Source organism: Mirounga angustirostris, unplaced genomic scaffold (assembly GCF_029215605.1).
Source record: "Mirounga angustirostris isolate CCGP_5_RB_7025 unplaced genomic scaffold, mMirAng1.0.hap1 SCAF_4, whole genome shotgun sequence".
Lineage (NCBI taxonomy): Eukaryota > Metazoa > Chordata > Mammalia > Carnivora > Phocidae > Mirounga > Mirounga angustirostris.
The window spans coordinates 94648225-94675196 of NW_026991712.1; the positions used below are offsets into that span (position 1 = coordinate 94648225).

At 41.3% G+C, this 26972-nt stretch overlaps 2 protein-coding genes and 1 pseudogene across 7 annotated transcripts in view; 2 read left to right on the top strand and 1 right to left on the bottom strand.

The window, feature by feature from the left end:
• The window catches only part of DENND2C (DENN domain containing 2C), an 84505-nt gene extending 80137 nt beyond the window's left edge, over window positions 1-4368 (top strand). For 2 of the 4 annotated variants that reach the window (XM_045896896.2, XM_054512670.2), the window contains 3 exons: window positions 272-511; window positions 1174-1260; window positions 2454-4368. In XM_045896896.2, the coding sequence (XP_045752852.1) occupies window positions 272-511; window positions 1174-1260; window positions 2454-2485 (359 nt within the window). In that variant the 3' untranslated portion in view covers window positions 2486-4368. The remainder of the gene's footprint in view (window positions 1-271; window positions 512-1173; window positions 1261-2453) is intronic. The other 2 variants (XM_045896897.2, XM_054512671.2) reach the window with 1 other exon arrangement.
• Window positions 4369-5315: 947 nt separating this feature from the next.
• BCAS2 (BCAS2 pre-mRNA processing factor) lies at window positions 5316-18201 on the top strand. Of its 3 annotated transcripts, XM_045896898.3 has the most exons (7): window positions 5316-5475; window positions 5581-5673; window positions 8109-8179; window positions 11030-11191; window positions 15451-15501; window positions 16346-16426; window positions 17896-18201. In XM_045896898.3, exons 1-7 carry the CDS (start codon window positions 5383-5385, stop codon window positions 18020-18022), a joined length of 678 nt encoding a protein of 225 aa, XP_045752854.1. In that variant the 5' UTR covers window positions 5316-5382; the 3' UTR covers window positions 18023-18201. The 3 variants fall into 3 exon arrangements, with proteins under 3 accessions (XP_045752854.1, XP_064444663.1, XP_045752855.1); XM_064588593.1 differs by lacking the exon at window positions 16346-16426; XM_045896899.3 differs by lacking the exons at window positions 15451-15501; window positions 16346-16426.
• A 4294-nt stretch (window positions 18202-22495) lies between these two features.
• Window positions 22496-23815, bottom strand: LOC123858266 (alcohol dehydrogenase class-3-like; annotated as a pseudogene).
• Between the last annotated feature and the right edge of the window lie 3157 nt (window positions 23816-26972).

Genomic DNA, 26972 nt, shown 5'->3' on the forward strand with positions numbered 1-26972 from the left:
CTCACTGGTGGCCTTTGAAAGAGCAGTTACAGTGAGATCATGGATGTGCAAGCCAGGCTGAAAGATGTAATACGAGTATATGTGGGAAGAAAATAAAAGTAAAAATACGAGCTAATGGCGTTTTGTCGGTTGTGGAGTGTGCAAGGAAGCTAAGAATGAAGATTCTCAGTCCTTCAATCTGTGAGTTCTTATGCATCACTTTTATAACAATTTCCCATAAATACAAAACTTAGGGTTTTTTCTTTTCTTTCTTATTTTTCTTATTTTGCAGCAGATGTGACACTCAACTCTCTGGTGTCCGAGGCATTTGTGAGGTTTTTTGTGGAGGTAGTGGGACATTATTCTTTGAGCATGACTGTCACTGAGCATGGGGAGCGTGTATTCCAAAGGGAACCATTCCGTAAATCCCACACCTCCCGAAGTGTACGCCACTTCCTGGATCTCTTCATGGAAACACAGATGTTTGCAGGCTTCATCCAGGACCGAGAGCTTCGGAAAAGTGGGGTGAAAGGTCAGTTTTATCATGAAGTTCTCCCCCTGTATTTAGTGAGCCCTTGGAGGGTTTGAAAATAATATAAACAGGGGCGCCTGGGTGGCTCAGTCCTTAAGCGTCTGCCTTTGGCTCAGGTCATGATCCCAGCATCCTGGGATCGAGCCCTGTATCGGGCTCCCTGCTCAGCGGGAAGCCTGCTTCTCCCTCTCCTCCCGACTTGTGCTCTCTCTCTCTGTCACTATCTGTCTGTCTCTCCCTCAAATAAATAAATTTTAAAATTTTAAAATTTAAAAAAATATATATATAAACAAAAAATGGTATAAAGCTACAAGGGCTCAAAATCTGAGTTGTTTATTATGGAAAATAGTTATTTTTATAATTTTGTTTTAGCTATGGTAGTACATTGGTAGTAAGCACAGAGGTTTTTTTTTTTTTTTTTTTAAGATTTTATTTATTTATTTGAGAAAGAGAGAATGAGAGGGGGGAGGGCCAGAGGGAGAAGCTGACTTCCTGCTGAGCAGGGAGCCTGATGCAGGATTCGATCCTGGGACTCCAGGATCATGACCTGAGCCGAAGGCAGTTGCTTAACCAACTGAGCCACCCAGGTGCCCAGCACAGTTTCATTTAAGTGATTTTTAGAAAGTATTGGACAATTTCACCAACATGAGTTTTCCTTGTAGGTTTGTTTGAGGTCCGGGCCCTTCAGTATTTGGAAACAATTCCAGAGTCTGAGCCTAGTGGGATGAATAAAATTTTGCGGAGTCTTGGTGAGTTGTTGTGCTTTCTTGTTAGATAATGTGACTAAAAAACCTTTTGCAGAAAGTGTGCCTCATCACAAAACTTTATAATCAAATCAACAGTATAACCTCAAATAGGCTGACCAGAAACCATGACTGTACTTCCAAAGTGTTTTGGAGAAAAAGAAGTCTTTCTCAGAGGTCGGGATTCTCCATCAGAGTTGTCCTTGGGTCTGTTTTCCTCAGATAATGTGATAATTTGCATATCATAATTATTAATCTTTTCTAGGTCACATCACTGGGAGGATCTCATAAAAACTGTGGACCTTTTTCCCAGAAAAGTATGCTTAGAACATAAAAATTTGCATATAATTATAGGGTATTCATGGACCCTCCTGAAGCCCATCTGTGGACTCCAGATTAAAAACACCTGGTTTAGAAAAGGGCATCTGAGGCAAAAGAAGATTTCTACAAGTCTAATTTTACACGTCAGAAAGAAACACAGATGTTTATGATTTTTCAGTTATAATAATTAACTTTTTATTACCCTTTGTGATATTGGAGAACGGTGATGTGGTAGCCCCAAATAATGAAGAACTATATTCCATGGTGTTTATATGGGTCCTTGAAATATGTACCCCCGGTAACTAGACTTATCATAGGGATCATTTTGTAATGTATAAAAATATCAAACCACTGTGATGTACATCTGAATCTAATAGGACATTGTATGTCAATTATACTTCAATACAAAAAGAAAAAGAAATATATGCCCCTAATTAAAATAAGGCCTTGTCCTTAAATAGCTGACCATGGACAAATTATGCCTTGGGTTGTTATTTCATCTTTATACCATGAGGTTAGATCAAATTGGTGGTCCTGAACTCCTATTACAATATTTTAATCTCTGGGGAACGTAAATGAAAATTTTCCCCACTGCAGGCTCCAAGAAATCTCTGGGGATCAGGCCAAGCAATTTTAACCTATAGTCAAGGCTGAAAGCCACTGGATTAGGTGATGTCTGAGTTCTCTTTTACCTCTACAATTAGACACATAGGGTTCGTTTATTTATTTGGCAGTCAAACACATCACCTGCTAGCTTGAGATGGCAGCTTACTCCTGGGCTGTTCCGAATGACTAAGGTGTTAATCTCTTGCCTCAAATAATGTACAATAAATAAAAATGAACTAATGAGAATTCACTCTACTTCTTTCTCCCTTTAGGAAGTAAAATGAAATTTCTGCAGAAGAAATGAAATCTTTGATTGACTGTCTCCATCTTAAATAGAACAGAAAGTGCCAAAGAAAATACTTCTCCAAGAGTCAGGATGCCTTGAAGTAGCCTCCAAAATCCTGGAAAGTTGAAAAGGTTACAAAGCAGTCCAGGTCCTTGGAGGAGGATTCTCCTGTTGCTGCTGTAGTAATCACTGGAGGATTGTTGGGAGTAGTCTGGAACCAATGTTCTCATTACTCTGCCTCCAATAATTTTTTCAGTGGCCTTTTGTATTTAATTCTTGGGCTCATTCTTTGTGTTATGTGCTTAGTCTGTGAAGGCACTTATCTTTTAACAGGGAAAGATTTGGTGTTGCATTTTTTAAAAAACAGCTCAAAGATGAGCACAATGAGAGAAATGCTGAGTTGAAGGTACTGAGGAAGCATGATAGAAGTGCAGAATGCATCCTACACGCATCATTCTCATCACTGAAATACCATAGCAGCTTGACACCTATGGGCTGTTTCAGCAGAGCTAAGGAATATACTCCTCATATATCTCCAGTTTTTGTTTTTTAGTCTAATGTTCTGTCTGGGGGAATCTCACTGATGTGGAGCCCTATTTATTAACACTGTTATTGAGTATCTTATACAAGTAGACACCTTGCAGCTCCTCCTCCACATCGTGTGGCACTTGAGTAGCTTGTCAACATTAAACTTCGTGGGATTAGAGCTAACAGGAAAATATCCTTTCAAGGGCATGAGAACCCCCCCTTTTCTTACTGTCCCCCATGTGCCATGTGTGATGGTACATGTATGTCATCTTATTCAGTCTTTAAGTCAGCTTCATGAGATACTTTCATCTCCATTTTATTAATGAAGAAACTGGAATTCTAAAAGGTTAAGTAACTTGCCCAAAGTTATACAACAGAGCCAGAACTGAAGCCAGGACTATCCATTCATGATGAGCACAGAAAAAGTTGGTTAGTCCTGCAGATGGAAATTTGAGCTCTGTGGGATTATAGCTATTGAAAAAATTTTCTTTTAAGCTGAAGTGTACCAGAGCCAAGTTTCAGCTCTGAGGATAAGGGACTTCAAACTATAGGTGCCTAGATGTCTCTTTTTTGGTTCCCCTAGAATTGTAGGACTTTTTGCCCTAATTAAATTGGACTCAGACTATGAACATTCCTGGGCACTCACCATATAATCACCCTGACCCTTAATATCTAAAATAGTAGTATTGATTAGAAGGAGGAACTTACCAGTGATGGTGTAATTTTCATTGATAAATGTTATAGCAGATGTCAGTTTTCTTCCATTCCTGCTGATGGTTTTAACTGGCATAAAAATATTTATTCGAGCTTAACAAAACCTTGTAAGTTGTATTATGACATTTTATTGAGTTGTATTGTCATTACAGCCCATTCAGGTGTGCATGAACGAATCTGAAGCGGACCCCATTTAAGACCGGTGCTATATAGTTCTTACGGGTCTAGAAAATAGAACTGAGCCTATGTCTTGTTAAAAAAAAAAAAAATGTGTATTAAGCATCTTACCCCAGTGGGGCTCTTACCAGACATCTGTCCATTTGCCACTCCAATCTTGAGGGAAGAATTAGTAATTGGAAATTGTTTATAAAACAGGGGTAGGAGGTCTTACGGTGGTGAATCTTGACCGTCCCTCTGTGAGGAGACCTTTGCTTCAGGGATGGGGGTCTTATTTTATTCCCGTGACCTGAAGCTGCTTCCTTTTTCTTAGGTCTGTTTTACTTTGTTTTTGTAAAGTATTATGAGTTCTGGATATATTTGTAAAAAAAAAAATATTGCTCAAGATTTGTATAAAGTGTTGTTTACAGATCTTTTAACGAATAAACACAAAAATTCCATGGAACTCGGAGAATTTTCAATAAAGTTGCTTAAGATGTAAAGATCTTCTACTTCGCTTAAATCTATAACTAGCACATTTATCTAGTGATAAGGTTAAAAGACAATCCGAATCAGTGGTAGACTAACCCGACTTAATGACGGTGGTCAACATTTCCGGGCTGTTGGCAGGCAAAGCCTGGGTCTAGATCGCACACGCCGGGCAGGGTGTATTGTCCGACCACCTTATTTGGCCTTGGCCCGCAGAGGGAAAGGGAGCTGGGGACACAGACCAGAGACGGCGCCCCGGCAGCAGCAGGAGTGGTTGGGAGGCAAGGAGGAACCCTAGTCTATTCCCGGAAGCCCTAAAGGCAAGTGAGTGGACTTTATATACGCGCTGAAGGCAAAATGACAGGATTTTGTTGAAGCTGCAATTGGTGGGCAGTTTTTAATCTCACCCTGGAGGAAAAGATCAGGTTCCTTTTGTTACGGAGACCCTCAAGCTTCGCAATTTTAACTGGCGATCGGCGCCGACTTCCAGAATCTGTGAAGTAACTGCATTTATCGAACGCAAATGTTCTCAAAACTATAGTGGGGGGTACAGCAAGTAGCGCAACGGGAGAGAAAAACCGCCACAGAGAGAAAAGTTAAGGATTGCAGGTGGAAGGTTAGGGGAGTAAGAAACCAGCATCCCTCTCCCTACCGAATCCTGCCGCCAGTTTCCTCCAAAAGTTTTTTAAAACGCATTCCCCTTCCAGATACCAGCTTCCTGCAGGGAACGAAAAGTCCCAATGCCCCTCCAAATTACTCCCGGTCGGAGGCAAAAAAGCGGAGCACACAGGGGGACAGGAAATGGAGACGTTCCGCTGATTCTGGGAAATCGCGACGTGACATCACGTCCGACCAAAACAAAATGGCCGCGCACTTCCTAGTAGCTGGGCGAGGGCGCCTTCAGAATTGACAACTGAGCATGCGCTAGAGCCAATGCACAAGCGACGTGTATTACGTCAGAGCGAGCGCAGGCGTAATGAAATGGGCCTGAGTGTGCGCAGACTCAGAAAGTTTAGGCGAGCCTAAGAATGGCGGGCACGGGCTTAGTTGCCGGAGAGGTTGTGGTAGATGCGCTGCCGTATTTTGACCAAGGTTACGAAGCGCCGGGTGTGCGGGAAGCGGTGAGTTCGGGCTGGGTCGCTGACTCAGCGCTCTCGGGCCCTGAGTGCTGGAAGAAGCACCTTAGAAGTTGCTACCTCTACCCTGGCCCCTGTTCTCGTTTCTAGGCTGCGGCGCTGGTGGAGGAGGAAACCCGCAGGTACCGACCTACCAAGAACTACCTGAGCTACCTGACAGCCCCGGATTATTCTGCTTTTGAAGTAAGTGTGACGTCTTGAGGCCACCGTATGAGCCAGGATCCTGTGAAGCTTTATTTTGGATTGAGAGTCTAGCACGTAAAAATGCATTTTAAATTCTGGCTTTAATTATTGCTTGCTTAGCTACTTCTTACTCTATTGTATAGGTGTTACGGTCCATTGAAAACAACTAGATAAGCCTTCTCCGGCGTTCTTATTCTGAGACCCACTGAAGGACTTTCTGGGGCTTCGCGAACTACCCAACACTGCAAAAATTAGCGTGTACAGTTTTTCAGAGATCGGCTCCTTGCGTAAATTCTCAAAGGCATCCTCTACTCTCTAAGGTTTACTCTAAAACAAGTGATGAGGAATTTTTAATATATATAAGCCCAGGCTCCTGAGAACCACTAGAGGGCGGCCTTTGTATCACAGCCTAGGTATTTCCCGACTGTATGTGAATGACTGAAGTGACAAACCATTCATAAGTAAAATGCTATTTAAATATTTAGCCTAGAAGTGCACCCAAGATACTACTTAGGGTGTAATCAGCTAAATGAAATGTAAAGTATCATCTCTAAATTAATAGATTCTGTTAGGCACTTTAGTATTTGGTTTTTTTACCATTACAGGTAGCCATGTATTTAATGAAAGAATTCTGTTATTAAAACGCAGTATTTATATTGAAGTAACATGAAAAGAGATGTCGGTTAAGTTTTAAATAGGAGGAAGATGTTCCTATGGTATGTCATTTTCCCATACGTTTGCTAAGTGTTACCCAGATATAGACGGGACCACATTAAGAAGTAAGTACGGTAATGCTTCCCTACCAGATTGGCTCCCGAAAATTTCACATAACTGCATTCAATCGCAAACTTTTAAATATTTGGACCAGTTTTCCTTTTAGCTCTCTTAAGTACAACATATGCCTCCTATCTTTATATTTAGTATACTGATCATTTAACCCTTTTTCAAAATAGGAATTGATAGTGTACTGGGCTCACCATCTTAGTCCTGAAAACAGCCCTGTGAACTATATATGTTTATTACCCTAATTTTTTAAATGGGAAAACTGCAGCTTAGAGAAGCTAATTTGCCCAAGACCTTAACCACTCCTCAAATTGCTTTTGAAACTTCTCTTCCATTAATTCATTTAACTATTTATGAGAGTCTATTCTAGCCAGGAATTGGACTGTCTTAATATAGTTGAAGCTGTCAAAAAATTGAAATTACACAGGATAACTGAAATACTACTATAAGTGAATACTTAAGCAGTTCTTTATACTCAGGCCAGGAAATGTGCAGAACAGAAATGGAGTAAGATATTGACCAAAACTTGGACCTAAAGAAGTAGACCTCTGCCATGTATTTTTTTACTTTTTATTTTTTACCGTGTATTTTTTTAAATCGTACAATTGTGGGGCACCTCAATGGCTCAGTCCGTTGAGCGTCTGCCTTCGGCTCAGGTCATGGTCCCAGGGTCCTGGGATTGAGCCCCATACCAGGCTCCCTGCTTAGTGGGGAGTCTGCTTCTCCCTCTCCCTCTGCCTGCTGCTCCCCCTGCTTATGTGCTCTTTCTCTCTATCTCTCTCTCAAATAAATCTTTTAAAAAAATAATAAATAGGGCGCCTGGGTGGCTCAGTTGGTTAAGCGACTGCCTTCGGCTCAGGTCATGATCCTGGAGTCCCTGGATCGAGTCCCGCATTGGGCTCCCTGCTTGGCGGGGAGTCTTCTTCTCCCTCTGACCCTCCCCCCTCTCATATGCTCTCTCTCAAATAAATAAATAAAATCTTTAAAAATAATAATAATAATAAATAAATCATACAATTGTTAGAGCAGATAGCAGAACCAGTTTCTTTCGTCCTTTCCCCATTTCTCATTCTTTGCAAAGAGTGAAGTCTGAAAATAGGAGCCAGGGCCAAAAGAAAGTATGGGTTTAGGCTTAAAGCCCTAAAGCAAATTATTTTATGTCCAAGTCCTCTCCTCCCTTCCCCTACTCTCAGTGAATACTTAGATCCATGGTCCTCAACACTGGCTTCACTATACAGTCAACTGATGAGTTAAAAACAAGTTCTAATCATGTCCAGTCTCCACCTCAGAACAATTAAATAGGAATGGGAGAGAGGGGTAAGATGTGGCTGGGATTGAAATTGTTTTCAAAGCTTCCAGTTGATTTTTATGTGCTGCTGGGACTGAAAGCCACTGATCTAGGAACAGTCCTTTTCTCTGTGGGTCCCTTTACATATGAAGTGTGTGTGTTCTGATCCTTGAGAGCATTTAACCCAGAGAAGACTTGGTGGGAAGGGAAATGACCCATTTTATTTGATCTTTTTAATTTTTTGGAAATGATCCGTTTTAATGGGTAGCATAAAGAAATATTTAAGTAGGTTAGATTCATTATTGGTGGTTATTAGTTGCAGTTTGTCGATATGATTTTGGAAATAATTCTTTCCCCCAATTAGACCGACATAATGAGAAATGAATTTGAAAGACTGGCTGCTCGACAACCAATAGAATTACTCAGTATGAAACGGTAAGTCGTATTTCTGGTTTCAGCTGGACCCAAATCATTGTTTAATTTTAAGTTGCTTGTAAAACTGCTACAGCTCTTAAAATGTGGAAAAGAAAAAATTCTTGTCTGATTTTATGTTTATGTTTCTTCATATATAATATGAACATATAATAATAGTGGTTCCTATAATCCTTTGTTAATATTCAAATATATTCTGTGCACCCTTCTTCAAAAAGGCAAAATAGGGGCGCCCAGGTGGCTCAGTTGGTTAAGCATCCCACTCTTGATTTTGGCTCAAGTCATGATCTTAGGGTTGTGAGATCAGTTCCCTGCGTAGGACTCCACATTAGGTATGGAGCCTGCTTAAGATTTTCCCTTTCCCTCTCCCTCTGCCCCTCCCTGCTCCTCCTCCCCAATCACTGCCACAAGCATGTGCTCTCTTTCTCTCTTAAAAAAAAACAAAAACAAAACGCAAAATATTGTAAAATCCAACAACAGGAATGGTAATTGTAATGAAGTTCATGTTTTTAAGAATTTTCAAGGAGGGGCACCTGGGTGGCACAATAGTTGAGTGTCCAACTCTTAGTTTCGGCTCAGGTCGAGATCTTGGGGCCATGAGATCAAGCCCACATTGGGCTCCACACTCATCATCACAGGGTCTGCTTGGGATTCTCTCTTCCTCTCCCCTATCCCCATGCTTGTTCTCCCTTGCTCCCTCTCTCTAAAATAAATAAATAAATCTTAAAAAAAAAAAAATTTTTTTTTTTTTCAAGGAAATGTTCCTGAATAGACATCTAGTTTTTCACTGATCACATGTCTAGGTGAAACCATGTTATGGTTTATAATGATCCCTGATTCACTCTGACACAAACCAACATTAGTAAACACAGAGTGCCCGATAGTTTGATTTTGGTTCCACTATTATCTTCCCTCTTGTGCCACTTTACTACAAAACTACTACTCTCTTAAGGAAACAAAAGTCCAAACATCCTTTGTTACTTCCTCTAAAATGGAGAATTGGATTGCTTAACATCTGAGATCCCTTTCAACTTTAAGATAACTATGGAATTATGGGAACCACTAAGTAGTCTGTCAGAGCAGAGTCCTTTGAGAGAGGGCCACATGCACAGTAGGTCTGTCCTCTCAGATGTATAGATTAGAAGAGGGATTTTGAGTCTGTAGAACCAGAGGACCCTATTTCTTATGCTCCATTTCCTGTCTAGCCTCAGTGATAAAGGCAGGAGAAGTTCCAGGATTCCTCAGTTCTTCATTTTCAGGTGTTTCTGCTCTATAGATACTCATGACAGTAACTCCTTTATGGCAGTGACCCACCAAGCAGGTGGGTCATAAAGGAAACTTCGTTCTCACAGCACTTTTTTAAGGAAATAGAACAGAAAATATCAGAATATACTGCATGTAAAGGTGAGTATTGTTTTTGTGAAACATTTTTTTTTTTAAAGATTTTATTTATTTATTTGTCAGCAAGAGAGAGAGCGAGCACAAGCAGGGGGAGGGGCAGGCAGAGGGAGAAGCAGGCTCCCCACTGAGCAAGGAACCCGATGCAGGACTCAATCCCAGGACCCTGGGATCATGACGTGAGCCGAAAGCAGTCGCTTAACTGAGCCACCCAGGCATCTCTGTTTTATGAAACATTTGTTGAGCTTTGTATATTTGTATACTAGATCACAGATACTTCTTACTGTGGGTTATAATCAGAAGTTTGAAAACTGCCACATTTATGGTATATGTGTAAAGCTATTTCTTTTCTTTTTTTTTTTTTTTTTAACAAAATGGTTTGTCGCTTCTTTTTCTTCTTTTTTTTTTTTAAAGAGAGAGAGTGAGATAAACTTAAGCAGGCTCCACTCCTGGTGTGGAGCCCAACACAGAGATTGAGGGAATTGATCTCACAACCCTGAGATCATGACCTGAGCTGAAATCAAGAGTTGAATGCTTAACTGACTGAGCCACCCAGGCACCCCTGGCTTATCACTTCTTGATCCCAGTTACATACCCCTTAGTTGTTCATAGAAATAATGTGGAGTTTTTACAGTATCTAGTCAAAATATTAAAGTAGAAATTAAAACTTAGTCTGTAGTAACTCATCAATAATGAGCTGAGATTTATGAAGAGTGTACTTACTGGCTATATCAGCAGTGTTGAAGGACTGTGTAGTGTGAAGAGAGTGAATAGAGTGAGGGCCAAGTGCAAAGAATTATTATATCCCTTATATTTTTTTCTCTAGAGTGGTGTGGGTGTGTGGGTGGGAAGCTGGATGAATGTAAGTGTTTTTTACAAAAATGATAGCATGGGTTTTTTTGTATCCTTTTTTTCTCCTAATATATCACAAACATGTTAATGTTTTAAGTATTCTTCAGTAGCATCATTCAGTAGCTAATTTAACAATGCTTTATATGAATATACTATAGTTTGAATCAGTTCATGTTGAAATGAACAATTTTTTGTTACTGTATATAATGGTGTTAAATCAGCCACCAGGGGTACCTGGGTGGCTCAGTCATTGGGCGTCTGCCTTCAGCTCAGGTCATGATCCCGAGGTCCTGGGATCGAGCCCCATGTCAGGCTTCCTGCTCAGCGGGAAGCCTGCTTCTCCCTCTCCCACTCCCCTTGCTTGTGTTCCCTCTCTCGCTGTATCTCTCTCTGTCAAATAAATAAATAAAATATATTTTTTAAAAATCTTATTTGTAAATGACTTGTTTCTTAGGATAAATAGGTTCTTATTATTGCACAGTCTGATCTTATCTTCAGTCTTCTGTGGATTTACATTGTGCATAGACCTGTGAGGCCTTCGATTAGAAGGAAAGAAAGATTTAGGGGAATATGTAGTTTCATTTTATTTTTGTTTAATTTCAGATATGAACTTCCAGCCCCTTCCTCGGGTCAGAAAAATGACATTACTGCGTGGCAAGAATGTGTAAACAATTCTATGGCCCAGTTAGAGCATCAGGCAGTTCGAATTGAGAATTTGGAACTAATGTCACAGCATGGATGCAATGCCTGGAAAGTATATAATGAGTAAGAAACTTTTTGTTTTTATTAAACCCATACCACCCACAGCTTTGGTATTTTTTTAAAATATGGGGATAGGTTCCTGGGTGGCTCAGTCACTTAAGCTTCTGAGTCTTGGTTTCGGCTCAGGGTCTTGAAATCAATCCCCTTGTCAGGCTCCATGCTCAGCGGGATGTCTGCTTGAAGATTGTCTTCCTCTGCCCTTCCCCTTGCTCACTCTCTTGCTCTTTCTCTCTCTCTCAAATAAATAAATCTTTAAGGGACGCTTGGGTGGCTCAATCAGTTGAGCATCTGCCTTCAGTTCGGGTCATGATCCCGGGGTCCTGGGATCAAGTCCCACATGGGGCTCCTTGCTCAGGGGGGAGCCTGCTGCTCCCTCTGCTTGTGCACACGCTCTCTCTCTCTCTCTCTGACAAATAAATAAATAAAATTTAAAAAAAAGAAGAAGAATCTTTGTGTTTACATCTTAAGAGTCTAGCAGAGAGCAGTAAGAAAAATCAGCTGTGCACATACCATTTTTCTGAGAGCTTTTTAATGATACGGAGTTGGACCAAATCACAGGCCCTCACAGTTTCTCATTTCTGTTCAGAATATTACAGTGGAACAAACAGATCAAGAGTGGTCATGGTTGGGGCGCCTGGGTGGCTCAGTCGTTAAGCGTCTGCCTTCGGCTCCCAGGGTCCTGGGATCGAGCCCCACATCGGGCTCTCTGCTCAGCAGGAAGCCTGCTTCTCCCTCTACTGCTCCCCCTGCTTGTGTTCCCTCTCTTTCTGACAAATGAATAAATGAAATCTTTAATAAAAATAAAAATAAAAAATAAATAAAAAATAAAAAAATGTGGGACGTGGGATAAAAATAGTATAGTGGACTTTCATTTGGGATCATGTCCTGGAACTACTACAACCCATATGATAAGCCATTGCTTTGAGACCTGCCTCAAAAAGTATGGAGAGGACCTAAACCTAACTACATACATACATACATACATACATTTTTTTTTCCTTCCTTCCTTCCTTCCTTCCTTCCTTCCTTCCTTCCTTCCTTCCTTCCTTCATTTCATTCTTGGTTTTATTTATTTATTTGACAGAGAGACAGCTAGAGAATTTTCTTTATAAAAGAGAAAACAAATTCAGAAGTTTTAAGTAATTTGGCAGAGTTGGAAATTAAACTCCATCCTTTGGTCATCTCTGTATGACACCTGAAACAATAAGTCAGAGTGCCTCCTTGTTCCACTTCAGCTGAGAATCTACATATCCAGCAACTCAAATTTTGCGCTGCTCTGTGCATGCTATTAATGATCTCAAAACGCTGCAAGTATTGATTTTGGAGTTACAAATAAATTTGAGTGAGTAGGTAAGTTCACAAGTACAGAATCTGTAAATAATGAGAATTAACTATAAGTAGAGAATTAACAGGGGAAGCAAGGTGCCCACAGAAGCCACAGAGCTCCAGTTTCTGTTCCGTGTAACTAGCTTTCGGTTTTGTCACCTATCTAGGGCTTGATTTTATAATTTGTAAAATTTGGTGGTTAGATGATGTCTGTGATGCCTTTGAGCCCTAAAATCCCCTGAGTGTATTAACAGTTTAATAGCTTAAGGAGTTTAACAATTTAAGGAGAAAAAGCCATTGAACCTCATGACACTATATCAAACTATTTGCTAAAGTATGTTTCCTGGAATAATAAAGCAAAATCACAAAGTGATAAATACCTTTTCTCAATTTTTCAGAATTATGTTTTAAATTTCTTTGGCCATGTAAGGATCGAGTGGGCAAATCCGGAATTTGGGAAACTATAGCATAAACAGTTCCATTTCCCTTGTGAATATGTTGCAAGGGAGATAAAGGAAAAATGGGGTTGGGAGGATTAAGAAACAGATTGATCGGGCGCCTGGGTGGCTCAGTTGGTTAAGCGACTGCCTTCGGCTCAGGTCATGATCCTGGAGTCCTGGGATCGAGTCCCGCATCGGGCTCCCTGCTCAGCAGGGAGTCTGCTTCTCCCTCTGACCCTCCTCCCTCTCATGCTCTCTCTATCTCATTCTCTCTCTCAAATAAATAAATAAAATCTTTAAAAAAAAAAAAAAAGAAAAGAAAACATTGCTTTTAACTTGCCTAGAAACCTTTAATAATTTCCCATTTGTTGCAAGGTAAGGTCCAGACTGTTTAACATGATATTCAAGGCAAAAGGCTGTGTATCTCAGTGGTAGACTTTCACCCCATCCAAAGGAATCCTCTCTCTTGTGATTATCGTAACTCTGTCTCTGGGCCTTTACTCGTGCCTCACCTCCTCCTGGAATGCCTTCACCTAGTCTACCCAAATTCAGTTTATTTAAGGCTCTACTCTAATCCACTTCTTTGTCTTTCCATATTATTAAAGTAAGTTCTCTTTCCTTGTGAAAGGATTTGAGGGCATCAAACATGCTGGGCAGAAAGCTTTCAGCCCTAAGTAGGTCTTGGTTCATGACCGCTTGGAAAAAAAATTTCATTAATGAGAGAATTATGTACTTGCAATTAAAGGGAAACCTTCGAGGTCAGCCCTTGTTTTTACGGATAAACAGGCTTAGCCTCATTGATGTCAAGTGACTCATTCAAGGACACACAGCTATTTAGGGCAGAGCTGGGACTAGAACCCAAGTCTTCTGACTCCCATGATGCAGTGCCATAAGTTTTAATAGAAATATGTTCAGTGCTTAAGGAGGGACCTGTATATGGGCATACCTCATTTTATTATACTTTGCTGTATTACATTTTTTACAAATTGAAGGTTTGTGACAGCCTTGCCTCATCAAGTCTGTTGGCACCATTTTCCAATGGCATTTGGTCACTTCCTGTCTCTGTCACATCTTAGGGATTCTTTCAGTATTTCAGACTTCTCCATTATATTTGTTACAGTGATCTGTGATCAGTGATTACGACTCATTGAAAACTCAGAACAGTGGTTAGCAGTTTTTAGTAATAAAGTATTTTTTAATTAAGGCAGGTACTTTTTTTTTAACACATAATGCTATTACACACTTAATAGACTATGATATAGTATAAACATAATTTTTATATGCACTGGAGAACAAGTTCATTTGATTTGCTTTATTGCTACACTTGCTTTATTGTGTGGTCTGAAACCAAACACACAGTATCTCTGAGGTATGCTTGTACTTATGGAGGATGAAAGAAAGGAGAAGACAACAAATAAACTGGGCTTTCAGAAAGAGGTCATTCAAGGGGAAGCTTCCTATTAAAAGTCAGAGGTCAATACTAGAGTACCAAGCTTAATTGTCGTCAGGAGCATGGAGTGATCGTAGAAGTTAAGGAAAGGGGGATGAGCTGTAGATAAGCCTGAAGAGACACAGCTGTTTGAAGACTGAATCTTCAGAGAATTGCAGTTAGTGAGAAAAAAGTCAGTCAGTAGAGATAGAAAAATAACTTAGGAGAAAAGCAGGATATTTGAATCATGAAAGCCAGGAAACAATACTGGATTTAGAGCAAGAAAATTATAGGGCCGATGTGGTTGAAATGGACCCTCAAGGTGATTCTCTACTGCCTTAAGAGGAAATTGGTATGGTTGTGAGAATTACATCTCAGTAAAGCTGTTACTTGAGGGGGCGTGGGGGTGGCCCCTACCCTTGAATCATTTCTCTAATGACAGTAATAACATGGCACTCTGTATTGCTCAGCTTCTCCCCTGTGCCAGTGAGAGCCGACTTGTACTGGAATTCAGCTCTAAGTAGGTCTTGGTTCTGGAATCACAATCTCCAGCCTTCCAGTTTTCTCTTCTCTCTCTAGTTAGCAGTAGACAGGAGGGGAGAATGGCAGGTTAAATGTAGATACAGAAATATGGAGATAATAAGGGATTTGAATGAATACACTCATATGAGTTATTTTCCATGTTCTCCATGAAAAGTAATGACAGTTTAAGAAGTGACTTGGTACAGGAAATCAGAGTGTCAGTAAACTGGTTGGGCTCAAGAGGTTAAAACACCTGAAATGGAATTCAGTCTGACATTCACCTATGTTACCTTAGCCAAGTTACTTAATTTTTCTAAGCTTTTAATGTCCTCTCATGTGAAATAGGGGTAATCATACCTACCTCAAAGAATTCTTAGGAGAATTAAAGTAGCTAATATGTATAGTGTGTCTCACATGGCATGGTATTTGGCACAGAGCTCAATAGCAGAATAACTGGAACTTGCATCAACTAGATAGCTCACTTTTAGTTGGTATTATTCAATTTTAATGTATATTAATCTGATTTTCCTCTTTTCCTTCCTTAGAAATCTAGTTCATATGATTGAACATGCACAGAAAGAGCTCCAGAAGTTAAGGTAAGTTGTTTTTTCCTCTTATTTTTTAGTAATCTCTCCATCCAGTGTGGGGCTTGAACTCACAACCCCAAGATCAAGAGTCGCATATTCTTCTGACTGAGCCAGCCCGGTGCCCCTATTTTCCTCTTATTTTAGTATAAAGTTTAGGTGAACCCTTAATAAACAGAATGAGAAGAAAAAGGAACCAATGGACTGTAGTCATATGAGAGGAATACTTGATGATTCACTCTGTCCAGCATCCAGTGCTGGGTTTGCCCTACTGGAGTGGAAGAGAAATAGACTTAACGTCTGAAACATTTCTACCAGGTCATTTGTAGTTTGCAAATCTGCAGACATTGAAAAGGCACTTTTAGGAGAAAATGTTGCAGAACATGTATAATCTGATTTATGTAAAAAAATTCATCTTGGGGTGCCTGGCTGTCTCAGTCAATAGAGCATGCAACTCTTGATCTTGGGGTCGTGAGCTTGAGCCCCACACTGGGTGTAGAGATTACTTAAAAAAAATTAATCTCTACTTGCACATACACGTATAGGAAAGAGTTTGGGAAAACACCTACCAAAAACTGAACAGTAATTAGAAGGAGAAGCACATGGGAGGAGGGACTTCTGCTTTTTAAGCTCTGTGTGTGCATGTATGTGTATGTGTTCAATTTTTTATGGTGAGCTTGTTTTATGAAATTTGTAATTGAAAAACAGAAGAAAGTTAATTCCTGGAATTAGTCTGTTACTGTATACATCTGTTCTTCTCAAGGAATTAAAGATGTATTACGTTGATTGTAGATTTTTCTGTTGATTTTAGTCTTATGTTAAAATGTAGGTGGGTTGTATAAATAATTTTTTGCAGGAAACATATTCAAGATTTAAACTGGCAGCGAAAAAACATGCAACTCACAGCTGGATCTAAATTAAGGGAAATGGAGTCAACGTGAGTATCTTCACTTCCATCATCTTTTAAATCGCTTAGCACATTTTAAGATCAGGATTTAACAGTATGATTCAACAGTATTCAAATGGGATGCCACAGGTGTCAGAGAAATAATGTTTTCTTTTTTTTTAAGATTTTTATTTATATATTTAACAGAGATAGAGAGAGATCACAAGTAGGCAGAGCGGCAGATAGAGGGAGAGGGAGAAGCAGGCTCTCCGCCAAGCAGGGAGCCCGATGCAGGACTCGATCCCAGGACCCTGGGATCATGACCTGAGCCGAAGGCAGTCGCTCAATGGACTGAGCCACCAGGCGCCCCAGAAATACTATTTTCTGAATCCCACTCTTCCCTGCCTCTGCCTGTCTCTGATATGTGGACCTGGAAGGCAGTGAGAGGGACAGAACCACTGTCACTTGATTCTGGTCTCAGAGCACCCTATTTTCAGTTCAGTATTTCTGCTCTGAATAGGATTCTACTTACACTCTCCATTTAAAAGGAAAAAATATATCTATATTTTAAACTCATGAGGGAGGGAGATTTCATACTTTGATCATCTGTGTCTCAGGTTTTTTTCCTTTGTTTATATATTTTACTTTTAAAATGTTCTTCATATGCATAGATAAGTTTATATGAATCCCTGTAATCATGAATTTTGTGTCATTTCTCTTTTTTGCTTTGCTATTTCCCTTCTTCCTCCCCATCTTTCTCCTTGTTCCACCTTCTCCACCTCCATGTACTCCATGTTATCAATCTCTTCATCTTTTCACGTTTTTCTTCAAGCTAATATAATCTCCCAAATATACATGTGTGTTTCTTTTCGTTTGTCCTGATTTTTCTGGGGAAGGAGGAAGGCTGCTTGGATCTGTGGAATTTTCTCTTGTTCTAGAAATTTCTCCACCATTTTAAACTCTTGCCTCTGCCCTGTTTTCTCTCCTTTTATGTTAATCCCGTTAAAATACAATCTTCCATCACCTCGTCCTTTCTCCAATTATTTCTGATTTGGTTGTTAAAATTTTTTTAATTTGGAATAATTGCAGATTCACATTAATTTGTAAGAGCTAATACAACTAGAATCTTTTTTTTTTTTTTTTTTTAAGATTGTATGTATTTATTTTAGAGTTCAAACGGGAGAAGGACAGGGGGGGAAGGAGAGGGAAAGAGAGAGAATCTCAAGCAGACTCATCATGGAGCTTGGTGTGGGGCTCGATCTCGTGACCCTGAGGTCATGACCAGAGCCAAAAGCGGATGCTTAACCGACGGAGCCACCCAGACACCCAGTACATCTAGAATCTTATGTACCCTTTACCCACTTTCCCCTGATTGTGCCTCAGTTTTTTAAATGGAAAGTTAGAAGTGAAGGTTCACATTATGACCCTGGCTGAAAACATGTATATGGTAAAATCTTCTAAGAGAAATTTTATATTGAGTAATTTTTCCTTTTTTTTTCTTCCTTTTTTTACTTTTCTAGTTGGGTATCCCTGGTCAGTAAGAATTATGAGATTGAAAGGACTATTGTGCAATTAGAAAATGAAATCTTTCAAATGAAGCAGCAGCATGGAGAGGCAAACAAAGAAAACATCCGGCAAGACTTCTAAAAAGACAGATGACCTTGCTGGGGAGAAAGGAAGGCAAGTTGGGCTTTCACAGAAGATCAGGCATCTGAACTGTGAGGGAGAACAGCATCTTAAGGAAATCATCAGTGGTTAAATGTTTATTTTAGAGTGTGGACTGTTAAATTTGTACATTTTAGCAAAATAAAAACTTTCAGCTTGGTGGTTTTTGGGGTTTTTTTGCCATTTAAAAAAACGAGTCTTTCAAAATAAGTATAATATTAGAATAATATATCATAGAATTAATTTTGAACCACTGGAACATATTTTGTATCCGAGAGATCTTTATTGAAAGTTTTTAACATGTACAAGAAGTTGTAAACTTTTGGTTTGTATGTTTCCTAATAAAGGGGTATTTCTAAACAAATTTTTGATTATCAAACAAGACTTCCAAAATACAATGTCTCCATTTCTATCATCCATCATCATCATCATAGGTAACAGTTCCATAAAGCTTGATATGTGCTGAGCCCTGTTCTAAGCACGTTAGGAAGATGAACTAAACTTACAGGAATAAAAAAATCATTTGGTCCTCACAAAAACCTTAGGAAGGTAGGTACTGTGTTCCCATGCACAGAGCTGTAATGGGTGCTCATTAAGTAACTTGTTAAAGCTGTTCAATCCAGTAGTCTAGCACCAGAGTTGTAGTCTCTCTATTTGTAACGAATTAACAAGTATAAAAGATTACTGCCTGATTCAGAAAAAATATTTGCATTCTCCTGTAATCCTTGTGTTCTCACTGCTCTTTGGGTTCCAGGTTTTCCTTATCTCAAGTCTAGCTGTAATGCAGAGTTAAGTTTATGATTATGAAACAAAAACTAAACAACAATAAAGCCCATTATTGCAGGAGGGAGTAAGATGGAGTGTTAAAACAATGTTACTCCAAGTTTTTCTTAATGGAGGAGAGAGAATAACATTCTTGGGAGCAGAGGGTTCCTGGTTTAAGGTCATAACTTGCCTTGAGCACCAAATATTGTAATCTTTTATTTTTTAAGTTTTTATTTTACTTACTTTATTTTTCTTAAGTAATCTCTACACCCAACGTGGGGCTCAAACTCACAACCCCAAGATCAAGAGTTGCATGCTCTTCTGACTGAGCCAGCGAGGCGTCCCTGCAATCTTTTAATTTTTTTTTTTAAATGATATTCCGCATGGGAGGATTCATTCCGCTATTGCCTCATCCAATTTGCTGCACCTTCTACTCAGCCCCGAGAAATTTTATCTTCTGCTGTTTCCTGCTTGAGAGACTAGACTTCAGGTAGTCCCTGTTCCTTGCCACACTCCTCTCTCCAGTGATACTCCCTCAAATCCTCCTCACTCTTGGTATTTTGCTAGTAAATCCCAGTCTGGTGTAGTGACCAGCTTGCAGGGCTTGCACGTTTCCTTGACCAAGGTGAGCTTGGCGGGCCCGGTTCAGAGGGCATTACTCCGTAGAAATCAGTGGCTCTCATCAATGGCAAATCACTAAATTGAGATTGAGAGTTCTCTTTCTTTAGACTCATCATACTCCTAAAATTTGTCCCATTAGTTGAGATTCCTCTCCTGTTCATAAATAACTATGTAGAGCTTGAAGATGGCCCCAACCAAGCTAAGAGAAAACAAGTCTGCAGGTTAACTAGCCCCACCGCTAGGTTGATCTGTGAGCCAATAAACTGCCTATTTTGCAAGTCAATTTGAGTTGGATTTTCTGTCACAACATAAACCATCCTAATTTAAGACCCTCAAGATAAAATAACCAGGTATTTTTTCCTGAAGATATGTAACATATGCAGCAAAACACTTGATTTTTATGATGTTTATCTCAGTATACAGTGTGGATTGCAGTCTCTTTTGTCATCCTACAAGGGAAAATACTGAGCAGAGATAAGCGTGAAATAGTTACCCTTCTCTGTCAACTTCAAGAGAGATTGAGCTTCCTAGCCCCATATGAAAGAAATCTTTCAGTTGCCATCAAGTTCACTGGCATGTTTGTAAGTTCTCTTAAATAATCTCCGGGGCATCCGGCTGGCTCAGTTGGTAGAGCATGTGACTCTTGATCTCAGGATTGTGAGCTTGAGCCCCATGTTAGGTGTAGAGATAACTTAAAATCTTTAAAAGATACATTTCAATCTCATTACCCTTAATCTTAAATTAAAAAAAATTTTTTTAAAAGATATTTTTATGGGGCGCCTGGGTGGCTCAGTCGTTGGGCGTCTGCCTTCGGCTCAGGTCATGATCCCAGGGTCCTGGGATCGAGCCCCACGTCGGGCTCCCTGCTCCGCGGGAAGCCTGCTCCCTCTCACAGCGAGAGAGGGAACACAAGTAGGGGGAGTGGGAGAGGGAGAAGTAGGCTTCCCGCTGAGCAGGGAGCCCGACGTGGGACTCGATCCCAGGACCCCGAGATCACGACTTGAGCCGAAGGCAGACGCTTAACAACTGAACCACCTAGGTGCCCAAATTTTTTAATTTTTATAAAAGATAAGTACTTTTTCTTCCTTTACCTCTCCACCCCCTTTTCCCTTTCTGCTATTCTGTTCCAATCCAGTATTACTGCCACCACAAACTTAGTGGTATAACACAATAACAAGCATTTATGTTATCTTTCACAGTTCTGGGGACTTACTGGGCTCAGGTAGAGAGTACTTAGAGTTTCTCGTACAGTTGTGATCAGATAGTGGCTGGGACTAGTGTCTCCTCAATAGGTTGTTGACTTGTATCCGACACATGGGCCGGGAAGATTCAAACAGCTGAGAGCTGGGACATTCAGGAATCTGGGCACCTCTCTCTACGTGATTTCTCTGGGATGGAGGCTTCAGCATAGCCAGATTTCTTGCATGACAGCTACGGACTCCAAAGGCATATGTCAGAGAGTCCAGCAAAAGCTGTATTACCTTTTATGACTTGGCCCCAGAAGTCACACTTCTGATGTGTTGTATTTGTTAGAAGCAAGTCCAGCCATTATTCAAGGGAGAGGAATTAGATTCCACCTCAGTTGGGGATAGTGTTGAAGAATTTGTGGACATACGTGGTTTTTCTAAACTTAGACATGTTGTTGTTTTTTTAAAGATATTTATTTATTTATTTATTTATTTGAGAGAATGAGATAGCATGAGAGGGGGGAGGGTCAGAGGGAGAAGCAGACTCCCTGCCGAGCAGGGAGCCCGATGCGGGACTCGATCCCGGGACTCCAGTATCATGACCTGAGCCGAAGGCAGTCGCTTAACCAACGGAGCCACCCAGGTGCCCAACTTAGACATGTTTTAATATCCCTCCCATTCTCTTTCCAATGATTCAGTCCTAAAATCATTAGATGGGGCAGAACAAAGTAAACATCCACATAGAGGATGGGCCCTAAATCCATCCTGGCCACTGTCCTTAGAAGAGAGGAAGATACACACACACGCATGCACACAACATTGTGAAGACGCACCAAGAGAAGAGCACCACATAAAGACAGAGATTGCTGGGCGCCTGGGTGGCTCCATTGGTTGAGCGACTGCCTTCGGCTCAGGTCATGATCCTGGAGTCCCGGGATCGAGTCCCGCATCGGGCTCCCTGCTTGGCGGGGAGTCTGCTTCTCCCTCTGACCCTACCCCCTCTTGCACTCTCTCTCTCTCAAATAAATAAATAAAATCTTTTAAAAAATAAAATAAAAGAGATTGCAGTGACAAGTGTACAAGCCAAGGAATGCCAAAGATTGCTGGCAAGCACTGGAAGCTGGGAGGGAGGCATGAAATGCATTCTTCCTAGAGCCTTCAGAAAGCCCAGCCATGCTGACACTGTGACTTCAGACTTCTAGGCTCCAGAACTGTGAGACAGTAAATGTCTGTTGTTAAGCCCCCCAGTGTGTGGTATGTTGTTACCACAGCCCTAAGAAACTGAAACAGATACACTGTGACAAAGTTGAGAGCCACAGTTGTGTTGAAAACAAGCACTATGTGAATGGATATACACTGAGGCTTTTCTCCATCCCTCCATCCCCTGCTCTCTGCCTTCTCTCAACAGGAAATTGGAAAGTCTTTGGAGAATCTTTGGAAATTGGAAAGTCTTTGGAGCCCAAGAGAAAACAACCTAAAGGTTGTTGAAATTGACAGTTTTTCAACAAATGACCCAGCCAAGTCCCTTTGCAGTGAGGCTCAACAACCCTTCCCACTCCAGCACACAGAGCTTCTAATCTGTGTTTTACTTCCCCACTCTTTTTTTTTTTTTTTGCAGAAATTACTTTTATTATATTAAAATATTCCTCAATGAGCGAGCAGTTATTCATGTGAAGGAGAGTTTAGAAAACAGATTTATGACTGTATTAGCCCTGTCCTTGATTAGAGATTTATGAATTATACACAAAATATTATTGCCTAGAGTAGGTCACTCTGGAAGCGGTAGTAGAGAAGGTCTAAGAGGCTGTGAACTTGGAAGAGCTTCTCCCTGCTTGTTGGGCTGTGCCAGTCAGACCACAGGACTTAGGTACAAGGATGGACATGTTTCTTGATTAGAGATTTATGAATTATACACAAAATATTATTGCCTAGAGTAGGTCACTCTGGAAGCGGTAGTAGAGAAGGTCTAAGAGGCTGTGAACTTGAAGAGCTTCTCCCTGCTTGTTGGGCTGTGCCAGTCAGACCACAGGACTTAGGTACAAGGATGGACATGTTTTCTCTGCTGAATTTATAGCCTTACAACAGTTCAAATCTCTTCCCTGCATGCATCAGTTCAAAGGCTTCATTAATTTGGTCAGAAGTCAGATTGTAAGTCACAAATTCATCAACTTTAATCTTTTTGGACATCTATTCAGACACCAATTTTGGGACACTGTCCACACTCTTCCATTCTCCAAGGGCAGTGCCTTTCCACATGCGGCCTGTTCCCAGCTGAAACGGGCGAGTGGTGATTTCTTGCTCTGAAGCCACTACTCCAACCACCATCCTGACGCCCGGCCTTGGTGGCAGGCCTCCAGCGCGGCTCTCATGACCTTCACGTTACCAGCACACTTGAAGGAATAGTCCACTCCCCCGACAGTCATTTCAATGAGCGCTTCCTGGATGGGTTTCCTGAACTCCTGGGGCTAATACCTTCAGAGGCTCCAAACTCCGTAGCCCTTGTGAATTCATCTTTATTGATGCCTACACCAACGATCCGGATGCACCAGCCACCGACAGCCCACGCTGGCCGCCAGTCCACCTCCGTCTGGGCCAAAGATGGCACCAGGAGAGCGAGGCTCCCCCTTGGCAGTGTTCACAGCAGCACCATGACCAGCTGAAGTGCCACAGCCCAGAAGACAGACTTTATCCAAAGGTGCTAACGGATCAATTTTAGCAACATAGATATCGCCGCAACTGTGTATTCAGAAAACATGCTGGTCCCCATGGAATGTAGAATTGTCTTTCCTTTGCAAGTAAATCTGCTGGTACCATCTGGCATTAATCCTCTCCCTTGAGTAAGTCTTATCTTCTGGCAAAGGTTGGTTTTAGGGTTGAGACAAAATTTGCATTCTCCACGCTGTGGGATATAAAGTGGGATGACAGTATCACCTGCCTTCAGCTTAGTAAATCCTTCGCCACCACTTTGGGTGGTTCTAGCACCTTCATGTCCCAAGATCACTGGAAAACTCCCTTCAGGCTCAGCCCCACTCAGGGTATAGACACTGGCATGGCAAACTGCAGTGGCGATCATCTTAATTCGAACTTCCTGAGCCTTTGAGGGTGCCACCTCTACCTCCTCTACAGAGAGGGGTTTTCCTGCCTCCCAGGCAACTGCAGCCTTGCACTTGATAACCTGGTTCGCCATGACCTCGGACTCGGGTCGGTGAGGGGCGGACATCCAGGGTGGGCTGCCCAGGGACCTCCCCACTCTTAAATATGAATGGACAATCGAGGATTATCAGCTAGATAGCTAAGAGACGTCTTCATCATGAAAGACAAGGAAAAAAACAGGAAACCCCATAAGGAAAACAACAGATGGTTCAAGGAAACCTTTTTTGTTAAGAAATATATCCTCAGGGGCGCCTGGGTGGCTCCGACGTTAAGCGTCTGCGTTTGGCTCAGGTCATGATCCCAGGGTCCTGGGATCGAGCCCTGCATCGGGCTCCTTGTTCAGCGGGAAGCCTGCTTCTCCCTCTCCCACTCCCCCTGCTTGTGTTCCCTCTCTCGCTGTGTCTCTCTGTCAAATAAATAAATAAAATCTTTAAAAATATATCTATATCCTCAGATGGGGCTCCTGGCTGGCTCAGTTGGTAGAGCATGTGACTCTTGATCTCGGGGTTGTGAGTTCGAGCCTCACATTGGGGGTAGAGTTTACTTAAGAAAAAAAGAAAAATATATCCTCAGAGAAGTAAGAAGATAAAAAAACCCAAAATGCTATTTTATTAAGGAACACCCAGAGAACAAAACAGCGCTTAGGAATTTTAATGGTAGCAGAAGTTAAAATTCAATATAAACATTAGGAATTAAGAATCTGGGGATGCCTGGGTGGCTCAGTGGTTAAGCGTCTGTCTTTGACTCTGGTCATGATCTCAGGGTCCTGGGATTGAATCCTGCTCAGCAGGGAACCTGCTTCTCCCTCTGCCTGCCACTCCCCCTTCTTGTGCTCTCCCTCTCTCTCTGACAAATAAATAAAATCTTAAGAAAAATTTTTTTGACAAACTGTCCCAGGAAGTGGGGCCAAAAAGGCAAAAATAGAAGATAGAGAAAAAAAATAAGGACTAGTTCAGAAGGTGAATATCCAAATATCTTGAGATTGAAAAAGAGAGAGAGAGAAAGAAAGAAGAGAAAGAAAGAAGAAAACAGAAGGAAGGAGGAAATCATCAACAAAATAATCCAGAATTTTCCAGAATTGAATGATAATGAGTTTCTAGATTCCAAGGTCCCAGCACAACAGATGAAAGTAAATGAACTTCAAAGCATATTATTGTGAAATGTCAGAACCCCAAGGACAAAAAGAAGATTCTGCAGATCTAGGGGAGGCGTATCAAAAATGAAGAATCAGTAATGCTCACCAGAACAATGTTTATGGTACCCTCCAGACTGGTGATGGGGAAGAAGGTGCGTTTGTTCTTGAGCTCCTTGTTATGAACCCAGGAGGGCCCTGGCCGGCATCTGGGGGTGATCTCAGGCATCCTCAAGATGATACCAGTGGTCCAGTCTCAATAATGATTATATAAACAAAGAATGTGAAGACACTTCCTAATAGAAGAAGAGAATACAGCAACAACTTTGAAAAAAAAAAAAAAGAATCCAGAATTAATATATCTTCAGGCTTCTCAAAATTAACTCTGGAAGCTAGAAAGACAAAGGAGCAGTGCCTTTGGATTTCTTATGAAAAATTTCCAACCTAGGACTCTATACATAGTCAAATTATTAGTTAAGTTAAGGATAGAATAAAGACATTTTCGGTCAAGTGAGATCTCAAAAACACTTACTACCTGAGTATCTTTTCTTAAGAAGCTGCTGGAGGGGCACCTGGGTGGCTCAGTTGGTTGAGCGACTGACTGCCTTCGGCTCAGGTCATGATCCTGGAGTCCCTGGATCGAGTTCCACATCGGGCTCCCTGCTCAGCAGGGACTCTGCTTCTCCCTCTGACCCGCCCCCCTCTCATGTGCTTTCTCTCTCATTCTCTCTCTGTCAAATAAATAAATAAAATCTTAAAAAAAAGCTGCTGCTGGAGGATGTGCTCTTCTGATCCAACAAAGGGAAAAGATAATGGGAAACTTGCACAGAGATTGGTGAAAGGGAATCCCAGGATTATATTTGTACACTCTATTGAGGACAACCAGTTATAGATTGGAACAGTGTGACTCCAGAAACATTCTGAGAGCTCTCATCACAAAGATGATCGTTATCATGGTACAATCTTTTTAGCCTGAGGAGCAGAATGCCCAGGTAAGCCGGGCCCACATTTCTGTCCTACAGTTGGCTTGCCCTACGTCCTCATGAAGTTCCTGGTCTCCCTCCTTGACCCGCTGGAAGTGTTCTGCTCTGTTTACCCCCAGAGAGCTTAGAAGTAGAAACTTCGTAGGAGTTCATTCAAACATATTCCTGCCAAATGTGTAGTCATACCTGCCTGCATCCCAGCCTTGCCAGAAACCCCAACAATGCTAAACCCTTTGTTTCCCAGGATTAATTTACAACCTTGATCCCTAATTTTCCCAGAATAAACTTTTGTAGCTGTCCGGGAAGCTGTAACCAGAACATGACCCAGAGGTTGTTTAGTTTATTTTCTCCTATGGGCCTTCATCCAATTATTGCAATATTGCTTTCTGCTATAGACTGAACATTGGTATCCCCTCTCCCCTGCAAATTCATATGTTGAAATCCAATCCCCCATATGATGGTATTTGGATGGGGGGCCTCTGGGGGCAATTACATCATGAGGGTGGAGCCCCCAGGAACAGGAAAGAGACCCCAGAGAGCTCCCTCCCCTCTTCTGCCATATGAAGACACAAAGAGAGGGCTGCTATCTATGAACAGGAAGTGGGCTCTCACTGGACACCAAATCTGCTGGTGCCATCGTCTTGGATTTCCCAGCTTCCGAAACTGCAAGGCTTCCATGTTTGTTGTTTAATCTGCCCAGTCTATGGTGTTCTTGTTAGAGCAGCCCAAGCAGACTAAGACACCTCCTCTGAGCATAGCTAGGTTGTGCTTGCTGCTCAGTTTTTATATTAACTGCCTTTCATATTCCTTTATAGATAGTTACAGTTAGCTGAATAATGGCCCCCACAGATGTTCGGATCATAATCCCTGGAACCTGTAAATGCGTTAATTTCCTTGGCAAAAGGAATTATGCAGATGTGATTAAGTTAAGGTTCACGAGGGGGTGCCTGGGTGGCTCAGTCGGTTAAGTATCTGCCTTCGGCTCAGGTCATGGGGTCCTGGGATCGAGTCCTGTGTTGGGCTCCCTGCTCATCGGTGAGTCTGCTTCTCCCTCTCCTTCCGTGATCTCTCTTGCTTTCACTCTCTCTCAA